This window comes from Pollicipes pollicipes, unplaced genomic scaffold (genome assembly GCF_011947565.3).
Source record: "Pollicipes pollicipes isolate AB1234 unplaced genomic scaffold, Ppol_2.1 Scaffold_7262;HRSCAF=8765_pilon_pilon_pilon, whole genome shotgun sequence".
Classification (NCBI taxonomy): domain Eukaryota; kingdom Metazoa; phylum Arthropoda; class Thecostraca; order Pollicipedomorpha; family Pollicipedidae; genus Pollicipes; species Pollicipes pollicipes.
In genome coordinates, this window is record NW_023597055.1 from 4,956,381 (window position 1) to 4,983,255 (window position 26,875).

Genomic DNA, 26,875 nt, shown 5'->3' on the forward strand with positions numbered 1-26,875 from the left:
CCCATGCAGACGAATTGGAGATGCAGAAAACAGACCAAGCAAACACAAAACCTATTCAAGAGAAATGAATGTGCTTTTAGAGCACACATTGTGATGTATTGAAATACGCGTCGACGTAAGGTGTTTTAGATTATGAACGATATGGTATGATATTAATTTTTGAGTCGTAGCGTAGCATTTCATTGCAGAATTTCGTGCTCATATCCTTCCTAGTAGTAATTTGCGTCTATGGACCGTTGTCCATGCTCTATTTGGGCTCAGACGCAGACTGTTTGAACAGCTGCCCTCGCTGTCAGGAACGAGGACAGCAAGCTTGACGAAGGCGCTTGGTTTATTTTTGCGCTTTGTAAACGAATACACCATTTACACGTGCAATGCGGGCAGAGATGTCACTGCACCTCCTGGTCGATATTTCCAGTGTTAGCAACGTAAATCTGTACATTCTTAACGATGGTCACGCACGATCATCGCAACAATCAGGCATTGAACATCTGGCTTATCCTATGTAATTCTCGCATGCGCTCCACCATTCAGAATGTTCTAATTCACGCGGTCGCTCGCGCACACCTGCATTCGGAGCGATCTCCCTCCCTGACAGAGGTCGGCACCCGCAGCACCCTACTGACCACTCGGGGAAAGGCTGGCGCGTCCGCCGACCCCAGGTCAACCGCCGTCGCCGACGCGCGCTGGCCGAGGTCAGCTGGCGCGTCAGCTGAGGTGTGCTGACCGACCGACCGAGGTCAGGTCAAGCCGCGGGGCACCGACACGCCGTCAGAGGGTGCTCCACAGACAGACGACGTCCCAGGCATGCGAGCACACCAGCCGAGGCGCCCAGCTCGTCTGGGGAGCCCCGGAGCACATGCACACTGGACGGAGATACTGATCGGGGGCTCTCGGCCGGCGCGACCGGCGAGACGCGCTCACAAAAATACAACACACACTGAATGTCGATGTGAAACCTGCATCACTGGCATTTACTGCTGCGGCGCGGCGGCAGTAAATTACTGCTGGGAGCGGCCGCGCGTCGGCCTAACCTTTACAACTAAAACGCTTCTTCATAAGTAGAATGCGCGACATATTGACAACGGAACACCAGTAAGTTGCTGCGCTACATTTGAAACAGGAGAACATCGATTGTCTGCATAGGTAAACATACAAGTCGGAACAGGCGGATCTGAGAGCGGGACGCGGGCGACGAGACGGGTCAGGCGGTTAGGAGGTCAACAGCGGAACTCGTGTACAGGGCCCCCGGAAGGCTTCCACATGGAAGTCTCGCGGAGTGACCCTCACTGACCCCCAGTGACCCTCACTGACCCTCAGTGACCCTCACTGACCCTCAGCGACTCTCACTGACCGGCGATGTCTCGGCGATCCCGAGCCATTCGGTGTTGTTTTGTGAAATGCGATATAGAGCACACATTTTCCATGGCTGGAAACGAGGCGTGACAAAACTCTCAGCCTTTGGAAGGGCCGGAGAACGGCAAGCAACATCTCGTCCCGACTGCACACCGCGTGCAGAATCTACACTGGGTCGAGGCGTCTGATGCCTTAGCTGCACGAGAAGGGCACACATATCAAACAGACATCGCGGAGAATCGACCACCGTGCCCGGGGGCAGATGGGCTACAATGCAATGGCTCCGGCATGCGCGATGCGCCTGCGGAAACAATGACTGAAGAGCGATCCGACAGATCATAGACATCATGTACACAGGTCTTGTCAGTTCGCATCAGACTTGTGTTAGGCGAAGGTCATACAACGCTATAGCTAAGCGCAGGCTCAGAACGCATCCGATGGCGATGACGTAAGCGAGTGCCGTCTCAGACGAGCACTGGCGCATCACTAGCATTGCAGGGCTATCCCGAGTTGCCTGGCTCGCCCCGGCCGAGATGCCACGCGAGCGCCGGGCGAATGCACGGCAACACTGGACACTGTAAGTTCATCGGCCGACGATAGGCGGCGCTAGTGACGACAGGAGGCGTCGACCCAGGTTAGTAGTTGTAGCCGCCGTACTGTGAGCCGTAGTACGGGCCAGGGTAGTTGTAGGTGTTGTAGCCGTAGCCGGGGCCGTAGCCGCCGTTGGACGACTTTGTCGGGTACACTGAAAGCCGGGGGTGCACGGTAAGTACGCACCTGGCCGTTTATGAACGAGGGACATTTTGACCTCGCTCGCTATGGGTGTTGGGGCTGCAAAGCGATTCCAGCTTCAACTCAAATGCCAAAGCGATTGTGACTTTTGCGCTTGAATTCGGTCTCAATGCTGTAGGTTCTGCTGGGATGTAAGAGCCAATGCATTGTATTAAAGCCTGCCAACGGGCCTGCACTGAAAACAGCAATTCTTATCACTAATATGGCATAGAGAAAAACTCACAGGGACGTAATGACGCCAAACTAAACGAAAGTTCATACAGCAGCCTTGCACGCGATAAACTACAACATTGTTTCTCTGCAGTCAAGTCAACTCTAGCTTCGTCAGACTATTTAGAGCAGCAACCAAATTCCGACCAAGCGTGCACAAATAGCGACCATAAATTAGGCCTGTATATGACACCGCCGGATGAGACAGACTGTTTTTGACGGACAACCGCTCCGAATATCACCCTGATTGCGTCCCTGTCGAATATTTGCGTCAAAGCTCCACCCCGCGCATTACGCGAAGCAGCAACGTGAGCCTGAACGGATTACAGCGGTCACCAGTGCGACGAGCTGCGACACAAATCACATTGAGGCTATCAACCAGCGGCGACGCAAGTCTTGCGGTGGACCAAAACCGTTGGCTGGTAACAAGAGCATCGAAACTGCCGCGATTTCCGACGAGTGCTGGTAGCAGGCCACGGCACGGCAGCATTACGCACAGCTGAGCACTCAGGTGAGCCGCGGTTCAGACAGCCAGCGCCACCTGTGTCCGTCGGTGGGCGACTGCAGCGGCATCCTGCGGCCGACGAGCACACTAGTCCTGGTCGAGGCGCCGTTAGCCTCTGCGCAGGACGCATTGGCGGGCGCCATAAACGCTGCGAGCGCTACCCGACCTCTCTGAGGACTACATCTAAGGACCGCATCTGAAGACTGCATCGTGCTGCTGAGTCTTGCGCTGATATCCACTGGAGGTGCCAACTCCACCAGGCTCATGCCCCGCCTCCACCAGTTAGTGGCAGGTCGGTTAGGCTCAGGATCGGATATAGGTTATGGACAAAGTTAGTCCCGTGTTATAAATGACATACAGTTAGCGTGGTAGCTGACCTGGTTGGCGCAAACGTGCCAACACGCTTACTGTGGTCGCATCAGCCACGAAGTGCGGTGCAAGGGACAGTCCATCCATTTCAATGGGTAGTTCTCCTTCGTCACGTTTGATCACAAAATAAAAAGTGAGGAATGCAGAAAACATAGAGCGCCAAAATTGTATGGTGTCGGGATTTCTTAAGTTATGTTTTCTTACGCACCCGTAGATAAAACACAAACTATATGGACGCTTCGTTGGTTGTCCGCGTGGCTGTAGTGACCCAGCACCGGCCATCAGACCGCGGGGGTGAGCGCACTACACCAATCAGCGTCAATGTACGCCTTCCACAGTGATGGACACCTCACTGCCCGAAGCAATGGTCTCAGGCTCCTGGCACTGGCCAACGCGAACTGGGCGCTGGCGAGCACTGGCGAACGCGGGTCGGAACGCACGTGACCGCTGAGGTCAAGGTCGAGCCTCGCCGGTTCGCGCATCGTGAGCGGGATGCTCTGAATGTCTTTAGAATGCGGATACAGCGAGTGCTTTTGATTGGTATCGAGTCATCCGACGCCTCTTGGCACGAAAGCGAGTGTCCAGCCCTCGCAGGGCGGACGGCATCTCAGAGGGTGCCTTAAGTCTTTTGAGACGCCCCTGTAGCCAGCAAACGTATGACACTGGAATTGTCAGCATCTGAGCTTGCATCATTTTACATCCTCTGCACACGCTTAAAGATAATAAATGAATCACGATAAAAAATTGCGTCGCTGCTATATTCTATCGACTAATTGGAAGTGTCAGATGCTGCACCTAATAACATTCTGCTTTTTAATAAACTATTGGAAAGGTGACACACGTCGTCAAGCACCTCTTGATGGAGCGCCAGTGTCTACGGCAGCGGCCGTATTGGCGCTCATGGGCCGTGGGGCAACCGGAATTAGAACCCGAGGTCATGTAAGTGATGACACACAGAACTAATTAAGTATCACTCAGCGCCATACACCGCAGCAGACCTGGAGCGAAAGGCTCCGCTCTGCCATGCCTTTTGCTGACGAACCACAAGTGGCAGCATTGTCCATGTTCTTCGTGAGGAAAGGACGGTGACCTGCGTGCTGTCCGCCCCACCGCTCCGTCCTACCTACCGGGCATGATGTACGGCAGGTTCTTGCGCTTCTCGCTGTAGCTCTCGCGTTTGAGGCAGATGGAAGCGCCCACGAAGAGCAGCGCCGAGATCAGCACCCATCCGACCCCGACCCAGGCGATAAAGTACGACCAATCAAACACGGCCACGCTGTATCGCTGCAGCAGCTGAAAGCCAATCCCGGCTGTTAGTGCTGCGTAAGGGGCGGGGCTCGCCGGTTCTCCGTCAATCGCCGCGCGTGTCGTCGGCGAATCAGGATCGGGCAAGGTTTTAGCGCCCAATCACCGTGCGGCATGCTCGCTGACCAGCCAATCAGGCTGGCGTTGCGTGAAGCGTTAGCCAATGGCGGCGTAGTTACCTGACATGACGTACTGCGCCTGCGCCTCCTGCTTCTGGCGTTCTCTTCGCAGAATGATCGAAGCGATAACGAGAAACAAGAAGCTCAAGAAGGTCGAGCCCACGCCGACCCACGGCCAGGTAAAAGCTCCAATCTACATCAGCATCGGTATACTTTTTCGCCAGCTAGAAAATCAGACAACAGAAGTGAGAAGAATGGGTTGAATGGGGAAAAACTCGTGCTTTGCGTGCGTGCATGGTTTCCGACCGGCGAGATACAGCTGAAATGCACGATCATCGCTTTGAAGTCAGACACAATACAGAAGAAGGTACGATGCATGTCACAGTGTTGTCACTTGGAAGGAATTTATGTCCTAGTTGTATGCGTTCTGGAACATGCACTGCCAATGCATAAGCTATATTTTCAAGACAGTATCCTGAAATAAAATCCGAAGTTTAACAAAACTTAACGTATCTTCAACGTGCAGAAAGGGAGAAAACGGGAACGAAAGAAACTCATACATTTCTGACAATGATTTCACCATTTTGGATCAAACAGGGGTGTAACTTGTGCTGTGGGCGACTGCAAAACCATAGCCCTTACGCTGGTTTCTGGGAGCGCAAACAAGGTCCGCTGCGCTGAACGTCACGTGATGTGTCGAAAACTCCATAACCCCGAGCGGAGAAAGCAAATAAGGGAAAAAGTAGCCATGCTCATCTCTTCAGTAGAACAGAGCATGCCAAGACACAGTTGCGGCGTGGGTGGGCGTAACACACGCAGTCCCTTGTGCAAAGGGATCACCCGGCGGCCATGCAGTCACTTGACGTGTGCAAACAGTTGACAGACACTGAAATATCCGAAACGTCTGAATAGTGCGCGATGGGTTGCACACCACAATCTTTATAAAACACACTCGTAATGCCATCCATGAGTTTGGCGGATGCAGTAAAAAATTTCCTCGGTAAAATACATGAATGAACCACTTTTACAGACGCCTGACTTTTGCTGAGCCCCACCTCCTTTGGTGTCTCATTGGCCAGTGAGCGCTTATCGCCACCAGCTACTTTCGCCTTGGTTTAGAGGCTCGCGTTCTGGCTGTGTGCACAAAAGCAAAAAGACAATGGGCCCATTGCCCAGGAGCTTAAGAGGGTTGGTGCACGGCAGAAAGTACGCTCGCAAACGCTCCTGACAGCCGCAGACGGCCGGCGGAGGGGAGCGGAACGGAGGCGGTCGTCACGCTCGCGAGGCTGACGCAGGTGGAGGGCAAGCAACGGCCCATTGCCAGGGCGGCTGCGCGTGACATCCACCTGCTCATGCCAGCATCTCGCGGATCCGTATCAGCCTCGGCGCCGTGCCAGTGACGAAAAATATGAGTCTTTCTGGCACATTAGGAGCGCATTGGTACAAACTAATTATAAATTTTGCACTGGTGCTCCCCCTCTCAGCCCTTCAGGGACACTTACGGCTGGCGAGTGTCAGCAACAGCCTACTGATAGCAAACGTGCCATCTAATTGCGTGCCCCCCCCCCCCCCTCCCCGCACCCCACTAGTGGCGTCAGTGTCCCCGCCGGCGGACCGGTGGTGCGTGACCGGGCACGGCGCGTGGCGGCACTGTACTGGAGGTGACCCGTGACCTGGCGCTGGGGTCTTACCGGGGGCCAACTGCGGTAGTACGGCTCCTCGTTCAGCTTCTTCTGCTCGAAGTACTGCACTCCGTGCCACAGCCCCATGGCGCCAGCCGAGAAGAGGCCTGCGTCGGAGACAAGACAAGCTGGTTTGGCTGAAGTCTGGTCAAAAGCGACGGCGGCATCTCGCGGGTCAGGACCACAGGTCAGGAGCGCAGGTCGGGTCAGAACTCAGGTCAGGGCCGATCAGCGGCGCAGATCAGCCGGATAGCGTGAGATGGGTTTGGAGCGTAGGCCACCCGCTTATGAGGGCGACACCCTATGCGCCACGCGGCGAACGTCCTGATTTACACTTGCTCGTCTATTTCATCCAAAAAACCGATTATGTACGCTCCCCTGTTCAGTCTTTGCGGTAATTCCCCGCCTTTACGAAGCTACTGCTAAACGGTATTTGGTCGCAAGCGATCGCGAATCATCGCTGTGTATGTCTGGAATAGTTGAAACAGTTTCACGTGTGGACATTCTTTACTCCAATTCGCATGCACACCACCTTACGTGTCTCCCCTTGTGATGAAACTCAACCTGCGTCACTCACAGGCAAACAACATGAGGGCAGCTGTAGTTCCGATGTTGCCCGCTGAGCGGCGCCAGCAGCCGACCACTCCCGTCCAGAAGGCGACAAAGATGAAGAAGAATGCCACAATGAACAGCGCTATCATCGAGCGTGCCATGTCTGGAACAACATAAACTGTATTTAACAACGACACTTGTCAGACTCGCTCACCGAGGCCAAAGGTGCAACATCACAGGAATTAGTTGATATCTCCTGTCATCTCGTTGAGCAAACAATAGTTTATGTGTGGTTGTGAGACCGCAGCTGCGAGACGATTGCAGGGTGCCCAGCTGTGCATAACTGCATCAGACCCGCGGCTGAGAACACGCCAATAAGCCTGGAAGTTTATTGGCATTTCTCGCGCTGCATTTTACGCCGGATTAGTGAACAGGATCGGGGTTATTGCTTTACGCAGTGCTGACTGAGGCTTTCAGCACGCTGAACTGCGACTAACGCGGAGCGTCCTGCGAGGACTGCGACGCTGGCCAAGCATCTAGCGAGACTTCAACTGTGAACTGGAAGCTAACGATGTGAGTAATTCACTCAGCTCGGAGACTTCATATGCTCGACGCCAGGGCAGCCAGCTGCGGGCACTGTACCACCAGTGAGCAACAGACCAGGAACGATGACAGTGAGTTCCAGGCCTGGCGTATGAGCTGCAAACCGAAAGCTGCAAGCCACGATCTGCAGACCGTGTTCTATAGACCGTGAGCTACAGACCGTGAGCTACAAACCGTAAGCTACGGACAGTGAGCTACAGACTTTGAGCTCCAGACCGCGGGCTGCAGACTGTGAGCTGCAAACCGTGAGATGCGGATTGAGCTGCAGAACGGAACCTGCAGATCGTGAGCTGCAGGCCATGACCCGCAGACTGTGAGCCACAGACCGCGACCTGCAGACCGTGACCCGCTCACCGTGAGCCGCAGACCGTGACCTGCAGACCGTGACCTGCAGACTGTGACCTGCAGACCGTGACCTGCAGACCGTGACCTGCAGACTGTGACCTGCAGATCGTGACCTGCAGACCGTGACCTGCAGATAGTAAGCTGCAGATCGCGACCTGAAGATCGTGAGCTACAGACCGTGACCTGTAGACCGTGAGCTTCAGATCATGAGCTACAGACCGTGACCTGCAGACCGTGATCTGCAGACCGTGACCTGCAGACCGTGAGCGGTGAGGTGGGTGGACACTCACGCAGTCGGGCCATCAGCTCCTCGGAGAAAGTCTTGGTCAAGTTCTCCTCGTCGGGGATGTAGTAGTTGATGTTTTCGCAGTACGTCTCCACCGGACTCAGGTACAGGTCCACTGCAAACGAAACATGTAATTAGTAATCTGTAGCCTACGTTGATCAGGCCAAGACAGGACTACGTTAAGCTGGTGCGCTCATTCACCCGTGACATACTCTACTTAAGAACCGGTCCGCTAAGATGAGCTTCTACGGACAGCGGCTTTCAACATTCTAAGAACCGAAATCAGCGCATACATTCCTTGTGCATAAAACACTTGCTTTAGCTCGCTGATATTTCTAAACACGCACACTTGTAAGTCAACAGACGGCTGAGCTGAAGCGTGAGCCAGTGAGCTCGGCTCTCAAGGCCGCTCAGATGGCATGCACTTATCTCATGTACCAACGGGCAACAACAGCAACAACAGCCAGATCTGTAATTGCATGATCGAAGAAAAACCGTTTTCATGCCGCCTATCCTGCCTTTCAGGGTGATCGTCGCTTTTATTTAACATCAGAGAGGGCCAGCGAGTGCTCCAGGGAAAAGGGCAGACAGCTGGTGTGCCGGGATCTGGCAGGTCGATTAACTGGGGGGTCAGGCAGCTTAAGTGATGCCATTGTCGCTAGCACCTACAGCAATAGAAGCTCCTAAGGGGACAAATAGCTCCTACCCCACCCCCCTCTCTACACACTCGAAGCACCTCTGATCCCTACTGCCTATATGCATTCCATGTCATCGTCCCATTTCGCATTATCCATGCCACTGCGGCCTACAGTTTTTGCGTCAGTCACCGAAATTCCTCAAGCCAGCAACCGACCCGACTTCGGCCTTGTGACAACGACAACCGGGCCAAAGCCGCGGCCGCTGCGGTGCGCTGACCCACATACACACAAACCGGCAACATTCCAGCGCAAACTGCGACAACTGTGCGGAATGCGCGCTTTGGTGCGCGGCTCGCCTGTCGCGCCGCCAGCACTCGAAAGTGGCGTGACCCTCCGCCGGTGCACTCTCCGACCCCGGAGGGCTCTGCAGCTTACGATGCCTGAGATCACCGCCGCGCCGCCGCCCTCGAGCTGGTTTGCAGGGCGCGTTCACGGGAAACTAGTCGGGGCTGCAAGGGCGACGAAAGAGCAGGCGCAGTGGCGCCCTCGAAAGGAGGACACGCGAAGCTGGCTGGCGCGCGCTGTTCGTCAGCTTAGTGACCGTCCTGCAGTCTTATCGGGTATCGCGGCCACAAACCGGCCCCCGGAAGCCCCGACGACATCGTGAGCGCGGTTAGGCAATTAATGTGCTGCTAATGGTGGGAATGGGGTGAAGAAAAGCAGTCAGTTACTGTCATGGGTAAGGTGATATTCTCGTCGCTCGATGTGGACATGCCTCGAGCCCCAATCACAAACAAAAAAGGCCCTAATATTGTGGCAGCTGACAGTGCCTCGTTAGTGATTCATGTGGTCGGGCATCAGGTATTCAGTATAGTTAGGGTCTCTGGCACGATTGTAGACATTTAATAAGCGCATAGGTGATCAACTGCATGCCAGTAATTACGCATTGGTTATCAGAAACCTGCCAAAATGAACTACGAGCTTTCGGCCTCAGGCCATCGGCAGGTTGTAAGTTTTTTTCCTGTTCCTCCAAACACATTTTCAGACGCACGCAAGCCAACATTCTGCCTAGCATTATACGTCACAGTCTTTCGGGAAATAACACGTGCTATTTCAGATGTGGTTCTGCGGGGTGAGGCAGTTGCCATCGTTGAACTTTACGAAACTGTGATCGGCAGCAAGCAGTCTCACAGGCAATCAGGTATGTATATAAGACAGTAGCAATAGTCTTATTCCGCGTCGGAAGTCCAGGAGGATGGAGTAATAGATGCATTGATATTTCGACAACGTCGAAGCCATCGCCTTTATCGAAAAGAATAACAGCAGTAAATCCAAAATTGCCTGCCGATCCTACCCGATTTTTCAGGTTTTCTTTTTGAAACAGTGAGCCGCAGATTTTAAATGTCACCATATTCAGGGGATTAAACAAGAAGTAATTGCTAGCCATTACTACGATACAGTGCATATCTAACTAAGAATTATGATTTTTAGTTAGATAGTAATGTGAATTTACTACTGTTATTCGTTTTCATAAAGGCATGTTGCCAAAATATCAACGCATCTATCTCTCCATTATCCTGGTTTCCCTACGATTACTACTGTCGATTACTACTGTCTTATCTATGTGCACAATGTTCCCCGCAAAATCACTTACCAACTTAAAACCAGATATATGTTTTTGTAAATGTTTTCTCCTCATTGAGACATGGCCATTGTTTCCTAAATCGATGACGTATCATGTTTTCGGAAAGGCGAGTTGAGAAAAACTGGGACAGCCTAGGTTCAAAGCTGCGAATAATGTAAACTTGTCCTTGCAAACATGTTTTACTGCTTATACGCATGATCTTCAAAACAACGACTAATTGAATACATAAATGACATGCTTACTCCACAAAATTCAGCAAGAGTGCCGTTTCTTGCTTGCAGCCTATGCAGAACAGTTTTTCAGATGCGGTACATCTCAAGAATTTTCAGCGCTGTTCCCAGACAGTGTTCACGCAAAGGCCAAGGCAAAGCTTACTGCAATAGATGCACAAAACTTCAATCATGTTTCTATAAGCAGGTTTACAAGCACGCACAGATACAAGCACCTTACAAGCACCTGCTTGTCTGACATTTGGCAGCAGCAGATTGCAGCGCATAGCTGGGTGATGTACCAGGAACTCCTAACTCTGTGAAATCCCATGGATTATTGCCATCCATGCTGTGGTTTTACAAGGCCAGCCTTCCAGCAAAGGCTTCTGAGTCTGTGTGTTCGTCTGTCTGAGTCTGTGTGTTGAGTCTGCGAAAGCTCCTCTCGCGCAATCGATTAATCCAATGTCACCGTTTACAGGGGTCACGGCGTCGCGAGCATGCGAGAAGCCCGCCTAACACACATACCAAAATAAAAAAGGCGAACAGGAGGCGGGGGAAGCTTAGAACTGCAGCAGTGCCTCTTATGCACGGCGGAGTACGAAGTCTTCTTCCGAAGGGACGCCGCTACTGCACCTGAACTCATCTGGCGCGTCAGCTGGCTTCACCGGAGACCGTGACTCCTTCCCTCGGAGTGCGAGGGAGGAGCGTCCGCCAGCACCAAACCCGGCCTCTCCCCTGCCGCGGGCCGACCGACCGCGCGTTCGCAGATGGCTGGTTTTTGCGAGGCGGCCGGGCCGGGGGCCGTCCTAGCCCGGCCCACGACAACAGCCCACGCCGGCGCAGCGGCAGCAGCGGGAGGCGGGGAAAGCTGCCGCGCTCGCCGAGCCCACGCCCGGCCCTGACGTGGGCGATCGGCCTCGCGCACGTCCGGGGGGGGGGGGGAGGGGCGAGTCCGGCGTAGTCACGTCTCCGCCTGGTCGCTGTGCGGACTCATCTGAACTGCCTTTGACTCGGACTGACCGCAAGGCGGCCCGGCCGCGGCACGGTGACGCAATAGGAGTGTCCGCGCGGCGGCTGGTTTCCCCGACCGCACCAGCTTGCCAGGCTTCTGGGAGGCGTGAGTCAGTGTGACGCTGCACGAGCGTCCTTCTCAGCCCGTAATAGGGGTGACCGCACTAGTGCAGGGCAGCGGCACCGAGTATGATCCATAGGGCGACAGCTTTCCATAATTTTTTCGCAGTCACGTAGACGCTCAAGACTCAAAAGACAAGTTGCGGTCTTCGAGATCTGCGAAATAAAATGATATTTGTGTCCAGGCATAGACCTTTCCACTATGTTTGGAGAGGTCTGTGATCGGTGGAAATCAAGGGCATTGCAATTTGTATCCATAGCAATTCATTGTTATCCGAAGGTAATCCAATAGCGTTGCCATGGATAATCATTACCTACGTAGAGACGTTTGACCGCTTCCTTGTGGTGTAATTTCCTATTCATTTGCGGCGCCCCCCCCCCCGCCCCACCTTAGAGAAAAATGTGAGCCAAACCCGGGGATTAACGGTTTTTTACTGACTTTAGAGGCGGTTTGGAGAGTTTTCACTGTCAATCCTCCCAAAAAGGGAAACTACAAGTCCATTGATCCTCTAGATTCATCCCGAACCCCTTCGTTTCCAGTCTAAATCTTTTCTGAGCGCCCACGTGACTTCAAGGTCTGCCCGTGACTTAAGCCCGGCCGCGTCCTCGACCGGCGGCCTGGCTGCAGATAACAGCCTTCCGCCCACGGACGGCACATTGCAAGGTCGGTTCGCACGCTCCATGGCCGCCCGCGGAGCCAAGCACCTCGGCTAATCGCCGCCGTTCGTGGGAGCCGCCCTTGGTGCCCTCATCGGGAATGTGGATGGGTTTGGTGGCTGATGGTGGGTCCGGTGGAGGGTGGTGACCGATGGCGAGCAGTGTGAAGCTGGTAGCTCGCCGGATTTAATAAGCACCGGCTGCTGACATGCTAGACAAGATGTGACGTCAAAGTTTCATTCTTACAAAGTTGCGTCGGAAATAAATGAATAAATAAATAGAATATATTTGAAGATGAAAATATAAAATACAAATGTAAATAATTACATAAAAATTCGCCGCGAACTAACGAGTCTGCACTGTTCTCGTCACCGCCACCGGTGATCAGTCCAGCGCGCCGCCGCGCCAAGCGCCTGCGAATGAATGTGCGGTTCTCAGTTTCGCTGGCTCTCGCTAGCCTGCCGCCGCCGCTGCCCGAGCCGCGCCCTGCCCAGCTCGCCTCTGATTGGCTGCCGGAGCCCGGACCTGGGCTGGCGAGCCGCTCGTGCCAGGCGCGGCCAGGCGCCGCCGCCGAGTCGTCATGGACCGCGCGCGGGGGCGCGGTGGGATGGCGTGACCTGGCACCGCGAGCGGGCATGCCAGAGAGCGGGGAAGGGTCTGCTGCGCAGGAGGGCGTCCCACCCGCCGGCGGGCTTGTGGAGGCAGTGCAGCCGTGATTGCTTCTGGGAACGGCTCGTTAGACATCCCGGTAGCCATGGGTATAAGTGTTCAAGTCAATTCGTGCCGCTAATTCAAAGTTCAAGTTAATTCGTGCCTCAGCTGCATATCGGGATCTTATTAAATCAACAATAGGCCATGATGTTACAAGGAAAAAATAAACAGAAAAGACCTCTGCATCCATATCTCTTTTTAAAGCTTCGTCTTTGCCTGTGACTGCTATTCCACCAACGCAGCTCCAGCGGCCCGTCATACGCAGTCTCGGTATACGGCGTCAGACCCCGAGCACCGGTGCGCGTCTCTCCCACACCCGCCCGTCGCGTGGGGAGCGCTCGCTGGACAGGGTCTGGTCGGCGCGATCCTGATGACGTCACCGCCTGTGTAATGGAGCCGGCGGTCAGTGTTTGTCGGACCAATGAACAGTGGACAGGCTGTTAGGCAGCGCGCTCTTATTAAACTGGCCGCATAGCTCAATGTCGGTCAAATAGCTACGCCAAACATGCCCAAGGTCTGTTTTGATGCGCTGTTATAGAGTTCATCAGGAAAGGAATGCTTTCATTCGCCCGCCTAGCTTTTCATCCGCCAGAGTACCGAGAAAAAGCGGCAGCTTTGGTGTTTGTTTTGCAGCCAGCGCAGCAGTCTCCATTGAGACCGCACGGATAACCGCCCCTGCTCAAGGACTTATCAGCTAGTTATTGCCGCTCTGATAGGCATCAGCCATGTCTGGTTAGCTGTTCTTGATGTTTACACAGCACGCTGCAGAGCCAATAGCGAGACTAACACAATGGTGGCAGCCAAATAAGTGGCTTTCCATGCCTTGAATCGCTAAAGGCCTTCCATTGACCCACGAGTTACGAGGGCATATTTCCTGCCATTTTTTTGCCTTTTCTGTCATAACTTCTACTCAAATTGCGCCAGTAAACGGGATGTTACACTATCTGTAAGGTATCCTTGAGGCTCCGTTAATTATACCAAGATTTGGTGGTGCCAAATCAAGATTATGTTAAGCCGTGCCAAAGGGACTACAAGTTTTAAAGTCTTTAACCCATCAAACGATGTATTTTCTGCGTTTTGACGCTCAGGAACATCGACTTCGATCTGGGTCGGCGAAATCGGCTTACTAGTTCTACACAGGGACAAAAATAACAACTCGCGTACTTTACTACAAAGAGAGCTCGGCATCATGGCCTCCGCAACTCGCGGAGAGCTAAACGCCGCAGAAAATGTAGGGTGTTTCTTCATGTTGTTATTGCGCTCTGGCCGTGTACGAAAAGAAAGGACAGAACATCTGTGCTGCTACTGCTGAATAATGTTGTCCTGCACTCACGTTTGACACACCGCCGGGCATAGTACACGGAGCGGGCGTGCCTCACATGTTTGGAGCTCGACTGCAGCTCGACTGTAGCTCGACTGTTGCTCACCAGAAGCACGCTCGTCAGAGGCCGCCACGGCACGTTATATGTTTGGAGCTCAGCTGCAGCTCCGCCAGAAGCACGCTCGTTAAAGGCCGCCACGGCACGTTGCATGTTTGGAGCTCAGCTGTAGCTCCGCCAGAAGCACGCTCGTTAAAGGCCGCCACGGCACGTTGCATGTTTGGAGCTCAGCTGTAGCTCCGCCAGAAGCACGCTCGTTAAAGGCCGCCACGGCACGTTGCATGTTTGGAGCTCAGCTGTAGCTCCGTCAGAAGCACGCTCGTCAGAGGCCGCCACGGCACGTTACATGTTCGGAGCTCGACTGTAGCTCGACTGTAGCTCGACTGTAGCTCAACTGTAGCTTGCCAGAGGCACGCTCGTCAGAGGCCGCCACGGCACGTTACATGTTTGGAGCTCAACGGCAGCTCGACTGTAGCTCGACTGTATCTCGCCAGAAGCACGCTCGTCACCGGCCGCCACGGCACGTTTGGCGCCCGGCAGGGCCGTCACGCAGCCCTCCTGACCGCCCGGAGGCCAGCAGTGACCGCATCTCCTCGCATCGCGGCCACCGTGAGCAGCGCGGACCAATTTCGAGCGGCGCACGGAGCGACAAGAGTGAAAGCAGCTCACGACCTGCACGAAATGGGACGGTTTTTGCCGGGACGGCGGCCGGAGACCTATCAGAGCCGGCTGCAGGGCAGGCCGTCCCAAGCACGGCGGTCGTGGTTGCCGGCTGAGGTCGCACGACGACCGCGCCGCCTTCAGGGCCAAGGGCGGACCAAATATGGCGTTGGGAACACGGGCCGATCAGCACACATTGTTGGCAGCGCTGCTTTTGGCAACACTGCTGTGAGCACGAACGTCAGGGAGCAGGGGGAGGGGGGGGGGCAGCAGCGAGGATGAGCCGTGATAAGGCCCCGCCACGGCGCTGTGACCCAGTGTTCGCTGTGCAGACGGCACGTGGAGTAAGTGCCGCCCGGGGTGGGGGGGGGGGGGGGGGGGGTGAGGTGTGAAGGGCGCACATACAGCAGACGCGGCTCGTGGTGCGCGTTGTGTGATACGCATGCGATAAACTACTCACGGCTAGCTGTGCTTTTGTGAAGTAGGTGATGGACAGACGAGTTTTAAGGGTTCGAAGCTCCTTGTTTGTTGCGTTGCATTCCAGTTGATGTCTTGGAAATGGGAAATTTGTGAATTATTATCGGAAGTGTCATTCCACCGGAACCGCCATCGGTAGATCACCCATTATCCCAGAATAACACTGGTCAATCTGTAACAAGACAGCGGCATGCAATCTTCTGTTTGTTTGGATCTTTTCGTCGGGTAGAACCCATCGTAAACCCACTCTCCTATTCAGATTTGTGTCGGAAAGCAGCGATAACCCCTCTGACTACATGACGTTTGGTGTGTAAAAGGCGGAGACGCAAAATAAAAACATGCCATCAGACACCAGTCATCCTCCTGCTAGGAAGCGCTAGAAAGACTCACAAAAACTAATAGCTTGTCTTGAATCCTGAGCACCTCCAAGCGATTAATCTCCAGTGGCATCCAGTGTTTTCTCTTCACTCGGTTTCCCACCTATTTCCGTTACTCCGGCGCCTAATGGCGCGGTCCCCGCGGCTGGGCGGGCTCCGCCGCCGGACAATCGCCTGTCCGGTTTAACGCGTGACGTCCCACCTCACTTCATGCCGGGCAGTGAGGGCGATCACGCGAGACTCCGTGCTGCTATCCAGTGTGACGGGAGCGTGACGGGAGCGTGACGCGAGCGTGACAACATGCCGGCTTCCGGGCTCGTCTGGATCCCGGCCCAATCCGCGGCGCGCATCAGAGGAAGAGGACGCCTCTCACGGATGAGGAAGTATTACGTGCCTCGGCGCAGGCGCTGTAAAGTGCAAAACGCGTGAAATAACGCCGCGGTCTTCCCTCATGCGGAAACAAAGAAACTGGCCGTGGGATAAAGCAGCACGTTATGTGAAGCTCCTCGTCAAGCGGGTGGTTAGGATGGAGAGAGTGACGCCAGTGTGAGTACCTCACAGAAAGTCTAACAAGCTCAGACATCCATAATTTACCTCGAGCTGGTGGAGGGATAATTGGCTGCGTTATCATGTGTTTTGGTACGCCGGCTCCGCGCTGGCGGCTGGGTTACACAAGTCTCAGACCTACCGCACCCACATCGCATCGAGCGAGTTGTTCAGGTATGACCTGAGAAAAAGGCACTATGCGTAGCTTGAATTCGTGTCTCCTATTGGTCTCCACGTCTCCAACCAAGTGGATGGACAAGAGACTTCAGATCGTAAGACGAGCCGAGTTTTGGTCGTGCTCATGAGGCAGGTCAACGTAAATAGCTTCTGCATTGCGAGCATAAAAGCTATAAAATGCAAATTATGTAGTCATAAAGCCTACATCGGAGCAATCAGCAGTCAGAAACGCGGAATGCCATTGCGGACCGTGCTTGCAAGCATGAACATTTCTGCAGTGTAAACGGTCACGAGATGTTATGGAAATTTAGCTCCACGTTCGCGCATGAGCGCTGACTGAAAGTGGTCGGGTGAATTGAGGGAAATGCGGCTTATCTCCATGGAGGTATCTGTTGGTATCCTGTTGTTGTTGCTGTTGTCGCCTGTTGGTATCTTGTGATCAAGTGCTCGTTCCTTTACATTTTTTTCCGCTTGCATTGCGGTGTACGACCTTGCACGCAGCATTATGCAATCGTGGTGTCAGAAGCACTTTGTGGACGATCCCAAAACAAAGCACTTCACGGTATCAGCAAATTGCAGTCGTTACGAAGAAGACGCTTTACCTCGCATTGCTTCACCCCAGCTTACATTACAGGCTAATTGCTAATGACAACTATTTCCCAGCTGCAGTTTCTCCACCGTCTCCATTGTTGTCCGCGGTACCAGGCGCTGCAGGGCTCGAAATAAAGAACAGTCTGGCCGGCCAGCTGATTACGGCCGGTTTCAATCACGACCCAGCCGCCGTCCTCGCTATTGGTCGGACGGCTGTGACGTCACGCAGCGGCAGGTCTGCGGTCGACACAGCGCCGGCCTTGCATCGTGCGGTGCTCAAGAAAAGCTTGAAACTAATATGTCAGTTGCAAGTGTAAGACCCAGGGGTCACGGAGGTCAGCGCTGTTTAGGAGCCTAATGGGCTCTTCAATAGGCACGGCAGTGATCGTTAGAAACCCGCCCCTCCTGTTGTGGTTTATTGGATGGAAGGCAATCAGGTGTTATGAGCCTGTTTGTTGGTGAGTTGGCCCTTGATACATGTACATACTGTCGGCCCAAGATGAACCCTACTCACTGCACACGCGGCGTTTTTAGCACTCCTGTATCATCTGTGCGAATTCCGCAAACCTGTGCTGTCGGGTCGCAGATATAGCACCCACCCGATGCCGCTTTGAGCCTTATCACGGCGCGGGAGCGGGCCAATAAAACCGATTCAGAACAGCCATCGTAGCCCTGAAGAGGGCGGACCACGGTCGCCAGATCGCCGACTCGGACGAAAGTAGTGTTCCTGCAGCTGTGCAGTAGTGTCCCTGTCCCACAGTGTCCCTGCAGCCATGCAGCTGGCGCACCCGCCTAACCCAAGTCGTCGCATCCCTTCAGTTGCCGGCTGCGGCTCACATCAGTCTCCGCACGCGGCATTTGACCTGGCCTCTGACCCCTCCCCATCCCTCTCCCGCCGATCAAAGATCGGGTCTGAGCGCCGCCCGCGGCCGGCGGCTGGCGGCTTTCTCCGCGGCTGCCAGATCCTGACGGCCGCCAGAGCTTGGCTGGCTGCCAGACGGGGCGCCGTCGGTGGGGGCGGCCGGCGCGCGCGGTTCCGGGCCTCCGCCCCCGGGCACGCCGATCGTTTCGAGGTCGAGCGGGCCGCCTTTGTGGTCGGTAAGCGGAGGTGGCGCCGGCATTGTCCAGGCTAGGTCACGCGGCGTGAGTAAGCCATGACGGCTACGGGGTGGTGATGACGGTTACGGGGTGGTGATGACGCGATGATGGCGTCATAAGAGCATTTATGGGTGTCGCCTCCCTCCTCTTCACCATTATGCCCTTACACTGCTGCTCTGACCTAGCGATTTTTCCTGTTCATGTCACTCGCCTCGCTCTTACTCCCCGTGGTCGAACCACTCCCACTCAAGCCACGCTCTTTATCTCTTCACATAAATCGACACAGATGAGTGGCTCCACCGGTCCGGACCGTTGGGTCAGTCAGTGGCACCACCAGCCAACAGCCAGCCGACCAGAACGCAGCAGCTCATCTGTGACTGGATGCGCTCGGGTTGGGAGGGTAATATACCAGCAGCAGCTGACGAAGCCGTCCAGACCGTTGGTGATAAGATGCAGATACTCCTCATGACGTGCACCACTGACACAACGCAGGCTCCGGTGCGGAGAGCGTCTCTGGTCCGGCCGACTGCAGACCGTTCGGGGGTGCGTTTCAAGTGGGGGTGTCAAAACCGATTTTTGAGTCGATTTCTTGCGTGCGACGCCGTAGGATTAAAGGCTGCGTTCTCTGGAAGTGAGGGTGCCATGGCACCCCCGTCCCCCTCCCCACCTCTATTCCTACGCATATTGTGCAAACATCTGGTAAGAAATGAGCAAGACAATGCTTGAATTTCTGCGTGTTTGAACATAAATGGCCTTGTTTCCTCGGTGAACCGCTAAACTAATTAGTTATGTAGTTACCAAATACCGTGACAGGATATGCTCATTGTCTCAGTCTGCGCCTTAATGCGAGCACCATGCTCTGCTAATATTCGAATGACCAAACCAGCGCCTGCTGGTCTGTGCTGGTTTGCAGGGAGCCGACGGGCGCCTGCTGCTCACTCACCTCCTTTGGGGCGGCTCTCTGGGAAGCAGGTCCTGAAGAGGCCCTGGGTGCGCGACCGGTAGATGGCCTCCGACTCGAACCGCTCCTGGTCCGCCGCCGACAGCGTACCCACGCCGCTGGCCATGTCCTCCTGAAACATCACGGCGGCACGTCAGGACATGTCCTGAAATACTGCGGTATCACGTCAGGAGTAACAAAGATGGGGTCATCCTGGCACAGTGCACTGGTCGCGAGGGTACGTTGGCAGCAGTGTCGGGCTCTCCCTAAGTACAGGCATATGTCCTGAAGAAATACAGACCACGGAGCCCGTGGTCCTGAAACGAGGCAATGACGTCATCTCAGGAGGTCGAGGGATGCAGCAGCGCCACTTTACCTGGGCACGTTGGTATCTGATGGTGTTTTGAGTGCAAGTAGCCAGGGCGATGCTGCCGAACGAGAATCTTTTTCATCCATGCGCTACGTGCCATGGGCCTAATCTTGGGGCTATTATATTCCAAGATCTGTGCCCGTATCGCGAGGCCATTGCATCGTACAGTTGCGCTTGTGGAAGCAAACGCGCAGGAACGTCCCAAAAAATCCTCACGCTCCGTCTCCAGGAACTGAACTTCTTTCCAGCCAAGCTTCCACGCTATCACCGTACGAGAGGTGTGATGTAAAATATTGAGCTACAGCAAGTGACCGCAGCCAGTTCATCCTCTGCTATATCTTCCCAAACATGTGTGCAGAGTCTCTGAGAGCGCCACAAGCCATCATTTATTGTGGCGCATTGAAGACGAACCAGCCATCGTCAAGTCAGCGCCAAGGCCGGCGTCTGCTTCGTTTCCTGCTGGACGTGAACCGGAAAACAAAAATAAAAACAAAACAAAGACAGATTCAAAAACAAGGAACACTGAAAGGAGAGGGGTTCCGTATCCGCCATTGCATGGGAACTCCTGGCAACCCGGCTAGGAGGATGTTTAGGGCATTACAACAGGGCAGATCCGGCTGCATGGGTTGAACGGGTTCCGGTAAATGGTGGAAACGAACATTTTGCTTTGTTACGAGCCGCACGAACCCGCGCCGCGGAAAGAAAAGCCCCGCAGCAGATCTGACGATTACCGCCGTAATCACGTGACGTTCGTGGGCTGCGGCCGTCGACGTAAGCCTTAACTGGACACTTAGTGGAGTGCCTGGGCGAACAGCGAAAGCTTTCCACGCTGAGAGAGTGAGGCTTGGCACATACTGCGCGGAGAGCGAATCAAATTCCGGTGCTTTGCAGCCGCGCGCACAATGGTTGGAACTGAGTTTCAAATGGAGCTCATTAGATGGTAAAAGAGAAAGGTTACCTCTTTGGCAGTGATGAACACTGAAGTAAATGTCGATGTGTAACAGAGATGCTTCGATAAGCTTAACCGGTCTTTTCAAAGCTGTCGTAAAATGACTAGGTAAAAGTAGAGCGTATTGTGTTAAGTGGTCTCTGTGGAGAAGAACAAGACATCCTGTCTGACAGCCTAACTCATGCCAGTTGATTTACATGCACTTATGTCCGCGAGATATCGAAATAACTTCCCACGTGGCGAAAAAGTCCGGGCAATATTCATTTTGACTTACGCGCGATGACATCAATGAGAAAAGCAAACTGCAATGCAATGCAGATTGCAACCGTGAGCAGATGTTTTTCAGCTGGCCTGCACAACGCCTGTTGAACTAATTGGTAAGTGAACGCCTAGGTGAAAGCCTTGAAGGAGAGAGCCTCAGGCACCGGCAGCACAGCGTCCTTGAAGTGACGGCTGGGCACTGGCTGCATTACGCTCAGTCGCACCCAGTCCATTGTCGAGAGCCGGGCGTCCACAGATGAGGTGACGCGTGAAGGACGGGGCTACGCCTTGACACAGCGACGAGAGCGTAACACGAGCCAGTCACGCGACGCGGAGCGCGCCGGCTGTGCCGCCCCAAGGGGTGTTGGCAAAACGTGACGTCAGTCCTAGGCGCGGCGATGTCAGCTGGCGTCATTGTACTGTCGCCATCATGAACGCAGCCTTTCGAGATGTGTGTCAGTTTACGACAGCAAACTGAAGGCCAGCGGCGATATCTTAAGATTCGGCAAACTAAGCCACTGGAGCATTTGAATGAGCTGCGCGTGCCAAATCCGTCATTTCATTTCAGAAAACGCTTGGGCTGCCATCGCGCTGTCAGTTGACAGCTCACAGTTGACAGTTGACAGCCAACTCTGTCATCACCTGCTTCAAGATTCTGCTGTCTGATCTCACCTGCTGTCAAGCATTAACACGCGCCGAAAACGTGCAAGTACCGAAGACGACATGAACCTCCCCGGGCACACTCTCATCGCCTGCTGAGCGCGGCGATCTATTATTGAGCCTCCCGTCCTGTTTCCAGAGACGCTGTAGCTACAAGGTCACTGACCCTTTCCGGATACCGTTACGCCGGCCGAGGACGGCCGGACGTGCCTCGACTTCGTCAGCGCGCTCCACAGAAAACTCGGCCGCCGGCGGAGGCCGTGGCTTCTTCACGGCGCCTTGGTTTTTACAAGAAGGCGCCGCGAGGCCGGCAGGCAGCGTTACTGCTTGCATTCGCTGAGCTATGCCGGATGTCAGAATTTGAAAAGTAGCCTGTGTGTTGCGAAGTACGCTGAGTGCCTGGCATGTTTCTTTCAGATGTCCACAGTCGCACTTTCATTTTGTGTTCCTCGCATAAGGATTGCCTGAACAAGTATTCATTTTGAATTGGGTAGATGCCTGAGCCCTTCTGCAACAAGTCTCTAATGCCGCGCTGTCCGGCCAGAGGCATTCAGCAAGGCATTGCTCCGGAGTAAAATTCCAATAGGCGATTTACTTGAAATAGCTCAACCAACACTTTGGAATGCACATGCAGCACATATTAATCATTCCTAGCGCTCTTCTCTCCCGATTTAACCTCATGAAAGGGCGTCAGTTTCCTCTAGCCGGAGGTGCCCACACCGCTGACGGAGCTCGCGCCGACATCGTGACGTCACACGCCCTGCGGGCCGGGACAGTCAGCTGATACCGCTGTCAACGACCCCGCCTCTGGCGCGGTGGCGGCGGAGAGCCGCGCTTAGAAGTCCGGTTCCCGGAGGCGCGTGCGGTCCGGTTGGTTTTCGTGCTGGTTGGTGGGATGGGGCTGTTGGCCTTTCGACCCGGCGATTCATCAGCGATGGTTTGCCGCGCTCCCCCCCGTTGAGGAATGCTCACCACCTACGTGGCTTCATAGCCCATTGATCTGCCATTTATGAATGGCCAGGTCACGCGACAGACGTAGTGATGATTCTGAACAAGGCGCCCACTAGCGGTGTGAAGCCTTTTGGCAAACTGCCGCACTATTGTGAAAACAGCGATCTGGTGTTTGGCGAAGTACGGCTTGCTTACTTCCACCATTATCATTTAGCATGGAAAATCATTTTTTCTAGCACAACGCACACCCGTTGCTTATAAAATCGATGCTTGGTGAGGGCTTTGATGACGACAGGTAAGATGTCCAACTTCTGAAGCAACTGTCCGCCCCACTGAGCAGTGACTTGGCGTTTCGCACGGTTTTCGCGACAGCCTCACGATGCACGTGTCGCTCCGCGATGTTGCTGCGGGTATGTGAGGCCCGCCGCCACAATTGTGTGGCGGTTCCGACGATCTTGTTTGTCGTCGATCTTGCCGTGACAGCACTGTTGCAAACTGATTCTTACAACCTACATAACTATAGACTGTCGTGCGTGAAGGAATGTGTAAATATTCTGCAGCTGGTGATAACACGTATACGTGCATGCATGCAAATACTACGCATTCCTCCTCCATTTTGTTCGTGCCTGGCGCGTGCACATCTACCCGCAGAATGCAGAGTCCATTTAGGTCATTCCGAACAAAAATGACCGCTGCAGAGCCCATTACATTCGCCCCCAAGCAAGTAAAAACAACCCGCTAGAGCTATGAACGTTTGGTGCCACGCTTCTTTGCTGCTGCAGAACCACTGGCCATGGCGGCCGCGGCGAGAGGCGGGCACCGCCGTGCTGAGGAATGCAAGGCGGGGTCGGGGTCGGGGGAGGGGGAGGGGGCACCGCGCCTGCCCGGTCGTGTAACTGTGCGACTGTCCGAGTCGCGCCTGGCCGGCAGCCTCTGACCGTGACCTCACCGGCGTGACCTTCCTGACGGGGTCGCCGACTGTGTCGGCAAGCGCCCGCGCGTGACGCCCGACCGCAGAGGGGGAGGGGGAGGGGCCGACGGGTCACGACCTCTGTCTTCAGCGACTGGAAGGCGACGAGCACGCGAGAAAAGGCGACTACGCACATGGCGGCACTTCACAGCTGGCGCGGGCTTCAAGCGCATTTGAAGCTGACACACGGAGGAGATTTTCCAAGCGACAGACACATCTAGATTCGTGGTTGGAGATCTCCTTATCTTTCAAAGCGTGGTTCCAACTCTCACCAGGCAGTTGGGCTGACGTAACGACAGCGAACTAAACGTTTTCTTCGACTAGATGGGCGCGCCGACGGCTCGCACTCAGCGGCAGGCGTCCACTAATGACAGGCTAGTCACTAACGAGAGGACGTGCTGGTGCTGGGCAGACGGTGGGCATAGTGAGAGGAGGCTAGAAGACGAGTGGCATTTGAGAACACACAGATTGTAGATGAGAATGAATATGGACATGTGATGCAGCACAAGTGTGTGGGTCTATTGAATCAATGATGTAGTTCATGATAGCAGTAGCACTGCATTCATGTTTGAGTCGCGTACATTCCTCGCCGCGAGAACCCTGCCTCGACTCAGGCCAAGGCAGTTTGTGATGATGCTGGCGATCAAGATTTTCGCGTCTTGTAGAAACCGGCAAACATTCACACACACTCGTGTGACATGCCACACCGTGTGCTGCCCACACTGCGCAGGCTGAGCTGCGAAGCAAGCTGTAGTTTACTCTCCCTGCACCGCAGAATGTGGCGACAAAGGCGGGCTAGCATGCCTCTCAGGCTTCTGCCGCGCGCCACACGAAGGCTCGGCTTCCCGGCCGGCCAGCAGGCCTGCGCGTGCGCTCCCACCAAATCTCTCGCAGCCGCCGACGGTTTTACTCTGCGGAGAAAGCCGTCGTTTGGGGCTCTCGGGACCGCATGGTGCCGCACGGCGACACTTTCGCCGTGCGCGTGGCGCGGACGGCGCGCCGACGGACGCGCGCGACCGCCGGCCACTCGCGGCGTCCCGCTCCGGCGCGCGCTCCTCGCGGCGACAAACAGGTACCGCGCCCGCGCACGCGTGCGCGGGCTCGGCGCCTGCGGGAGTGGGGCGCGTGTTTTCCTGCCCTGCTAATCCGCCCGTCAGGCAAGTGCAGCACTCGCGGAAACGGATTTGGAGATGCGAGCGCGGTAATTGCGCACCGGCGGGCTGGCTTCACGAAACGGAACGCTGGAAAGTCGTGTCCAGCTGAATTGTAGCCTTAAGCTCGGTAGCGTGTCACTGGGCAACGGTGTGAGTTCCGCAGCAGGAACTGGAACGCCCAGCCCAACCCGAGCCCATACACGGCTGCTGATTGGGTGGGTGGACTATTCAGGTGGCCTTTTTCCCAGCTGGGCGCCGCGGTAGGAGTGATAGCCCGGTTTGGTTTCAGGCGCGGGGTTTCGCGGCGCTGCTAGCGCGTAATTTCTCGGCGTCCGAGCCGTTGGTGACGCCAGTTACGTGTAATGGCGCTGTTCTTTCGTCCTGCCAATGTAAGAAACCGGAGCGTATGCAGACACGACGTCGGGTATCGAGCGCGTTTCCCACTCCGGCCGTTTGGAGCCAGAGCTGCTGGTTGTGCCGCTGAAAAAGCTGAGCTTACAACGGGATTTTACTGGCCACGCTGGCTAGATCAAAAGCATATATATATATATATATATATATATATATATATATATATATATATATATATATATATTCTCGTATTATTCGCAGATGTGTCTGACGTTAATCACGTTTCTAGATCAGAGTGGAATGTAGACATCGTCTGAAAATCACTGCAGTCTAATGTGTTAATGCCTGATCAACGTCTGGCCGTCACTCCTCGCAACATGTAGGCATCGTATAAACATCAGTGGAGGGCTGGCGGTTTCAGCTTGTGAGGAAAACGACCCGGAAAACCCACTAACAACGTCTGACTGTTCTCGGTGATAAATGACACACGCTCGACACACCTGCGGTCCGCAACGCTGCAGCTGCATCCAGACCGTCTCAAGGAATCCAGACCACGTGCACCCACGTTCTAGATGTTAGGCCGCCTTTGACGCCGGTTTTGAATGCCTACAATCGCACGGCGGCAGCCGAGCGGGCCGACTCTGGTCCCGGCCTGTTTGGTTAACGACAGCAGCGACCCGACCGGCGGCGACGCAGGGCCGTGCCCATTCCCATCCGCCGCGCGCGCTGCAGTCCCACGCGCTGAAAATGGAGCACGCGAGTCGGCGTGGCCGCGGCCGTGCCGGGCCGGCGGAGCGCAGCGGCCGCCGTAGTGCAGGGCGGCGCTGGAGACTGCAGCGCCGGGAGACACAAAACACTAGCACCGAAGACTGCGGTCGCGCACAGGAGTCTAACACCGGAGACTGCCGCCGCGCACGCGGCCAGCCGGCTCTTTTCTGGCGATCTGTTTGGATGTAGAGTTGGCGGCGGCTGGGCCAGGGGAGTGCGCTACAAGGAGCTCTGTGGCACTCCGAGTGGCTGACAGTCGCCGGGGAGTGCAGGCATGGCTCATTGGTGGAGTGTGAGGATCTGTATCGACCATGCAGTCTTCGTTCCAGCACCCTCACTCTGCGGTGCAGGTGTAAGTTGATGAAATTAACTTTGCACTCCCGCAAATTTCTTCGAATGTGGGGAGAACCCCTCATACATATATATCGATCACACTAGCATAAGAAACAGCGCCTGAGAGTTTCCTGAACAAGTGCGTTATCAATGCGCACAAGGCCGGTGCGCCCCAAGGCCCAAATCATCATCCTCATCATCGTACTAGGCCATCGTGCTGCAGGTGTAGACGCACTCACAGGCGGGCCAGCCAAGGTCGGTCAGTTACGAATGAGCCCAATCTTTGTCATGACTTCCAGACGAAGGTCAACCTCCCCTTCCGCATTAACGGAGTAATTTTGTATCGTCACATCATAAACCGTCGCACAGGTGGTGTCAACAGCGACCTTGACATTTGACATTCGATTTGACACATCTCAGTAGGTGCTGGAGCCCGCAGGAAAGTACCGGCTCGCATGCCATGCCAGTGCCCTCGCCGCCTCCCCTCCCAGCCCGCGGCGGTCGGCGCGCCCGGCGCATTCCTCTGGCCGTTCAACCCTGCGCGCATGCGCACTGCACGCACCTGGATTTGCTTCCGGTCGACGCGGATGTACACCCAGTTGTCGGTGCCGAACGCGATGCCGAGCAGGGTGACGGCCACCACACCGGCAACGGTGGCCAGCGAGAGCGTGATGGCGGAGCACGGCATGGCTCTGTGGCTGGCTCGCTCGCGACGTGCGCACACACCCGGCCGCCAGGCTGCGCCGAC

General features: G+C 55.0%; 1 protein-coding gene across 2 annotated transcripts; it reads right to left on the reverse strand.

Moving 5' to 3' along the window:
- Positions 1-313: 313 nt before the first annotated feature.
- On the reverse strand, positions 314-26,875 carry LOC119113765 (voltage-dependent calcium channel gamma-5 subunit). Of its 2 annotated transcripts, none has more exons than XM_037238008.1 (7): positions 26,690-26,875; positions 19,364-19,493; positions 8,129-8,239; positions 6,916-7,053; positions 6,348-6,445; positions 4,360-4,525; positions 314-2,101 (listed from the first exon to the last, which is right to left on the reverse strand). In XM_037238008.1, exons 1-7 carry the CDS (start codon positions 26,813-26,815, stop codon positions 1,992-1,994), a joined length of 879 nt encoding a protein of 292 aa, XP_037093903.1. In that variant the 5' UTR covers positions 26,816-26,875; the 3' UTR covers positions 314-1,991. The 2 variants fall into 2 exon arrangements, with proteins under 2 accessions (XP_037093903.1, XP_037093902.1); XM_037238007.1 differs by lacking the exon at positions 4,360-4,525 and adding an exon at positions 4,717-4,880.

Excerpts from the sequence above, each read along its gene's own strand:
- LOC119113765 (XM_037238007.1), bottom strand. The coding sequence starts at position 26,815 with ATGCCGTGCTCCGCCATCACGCTCTCGCTGGCCACCGTTGCCGGTGTG. Across the intron at positions 8,240-19,363 it reads AGAGAGCCGCCCCAAAGGAG|TGGACCTGTACCTGAGTCCG; the intron begins GTGAGTGAGCAG and ends TTTCGTTTGCAG. Across the intron at positions 2,102-4,716 it reads GGCGCAGTACGTCATGTCAG|TGTACCCGACAAAGTCGTCC; the intron begins GTAACTACGCCG and ends CCCGGCTTTCAG.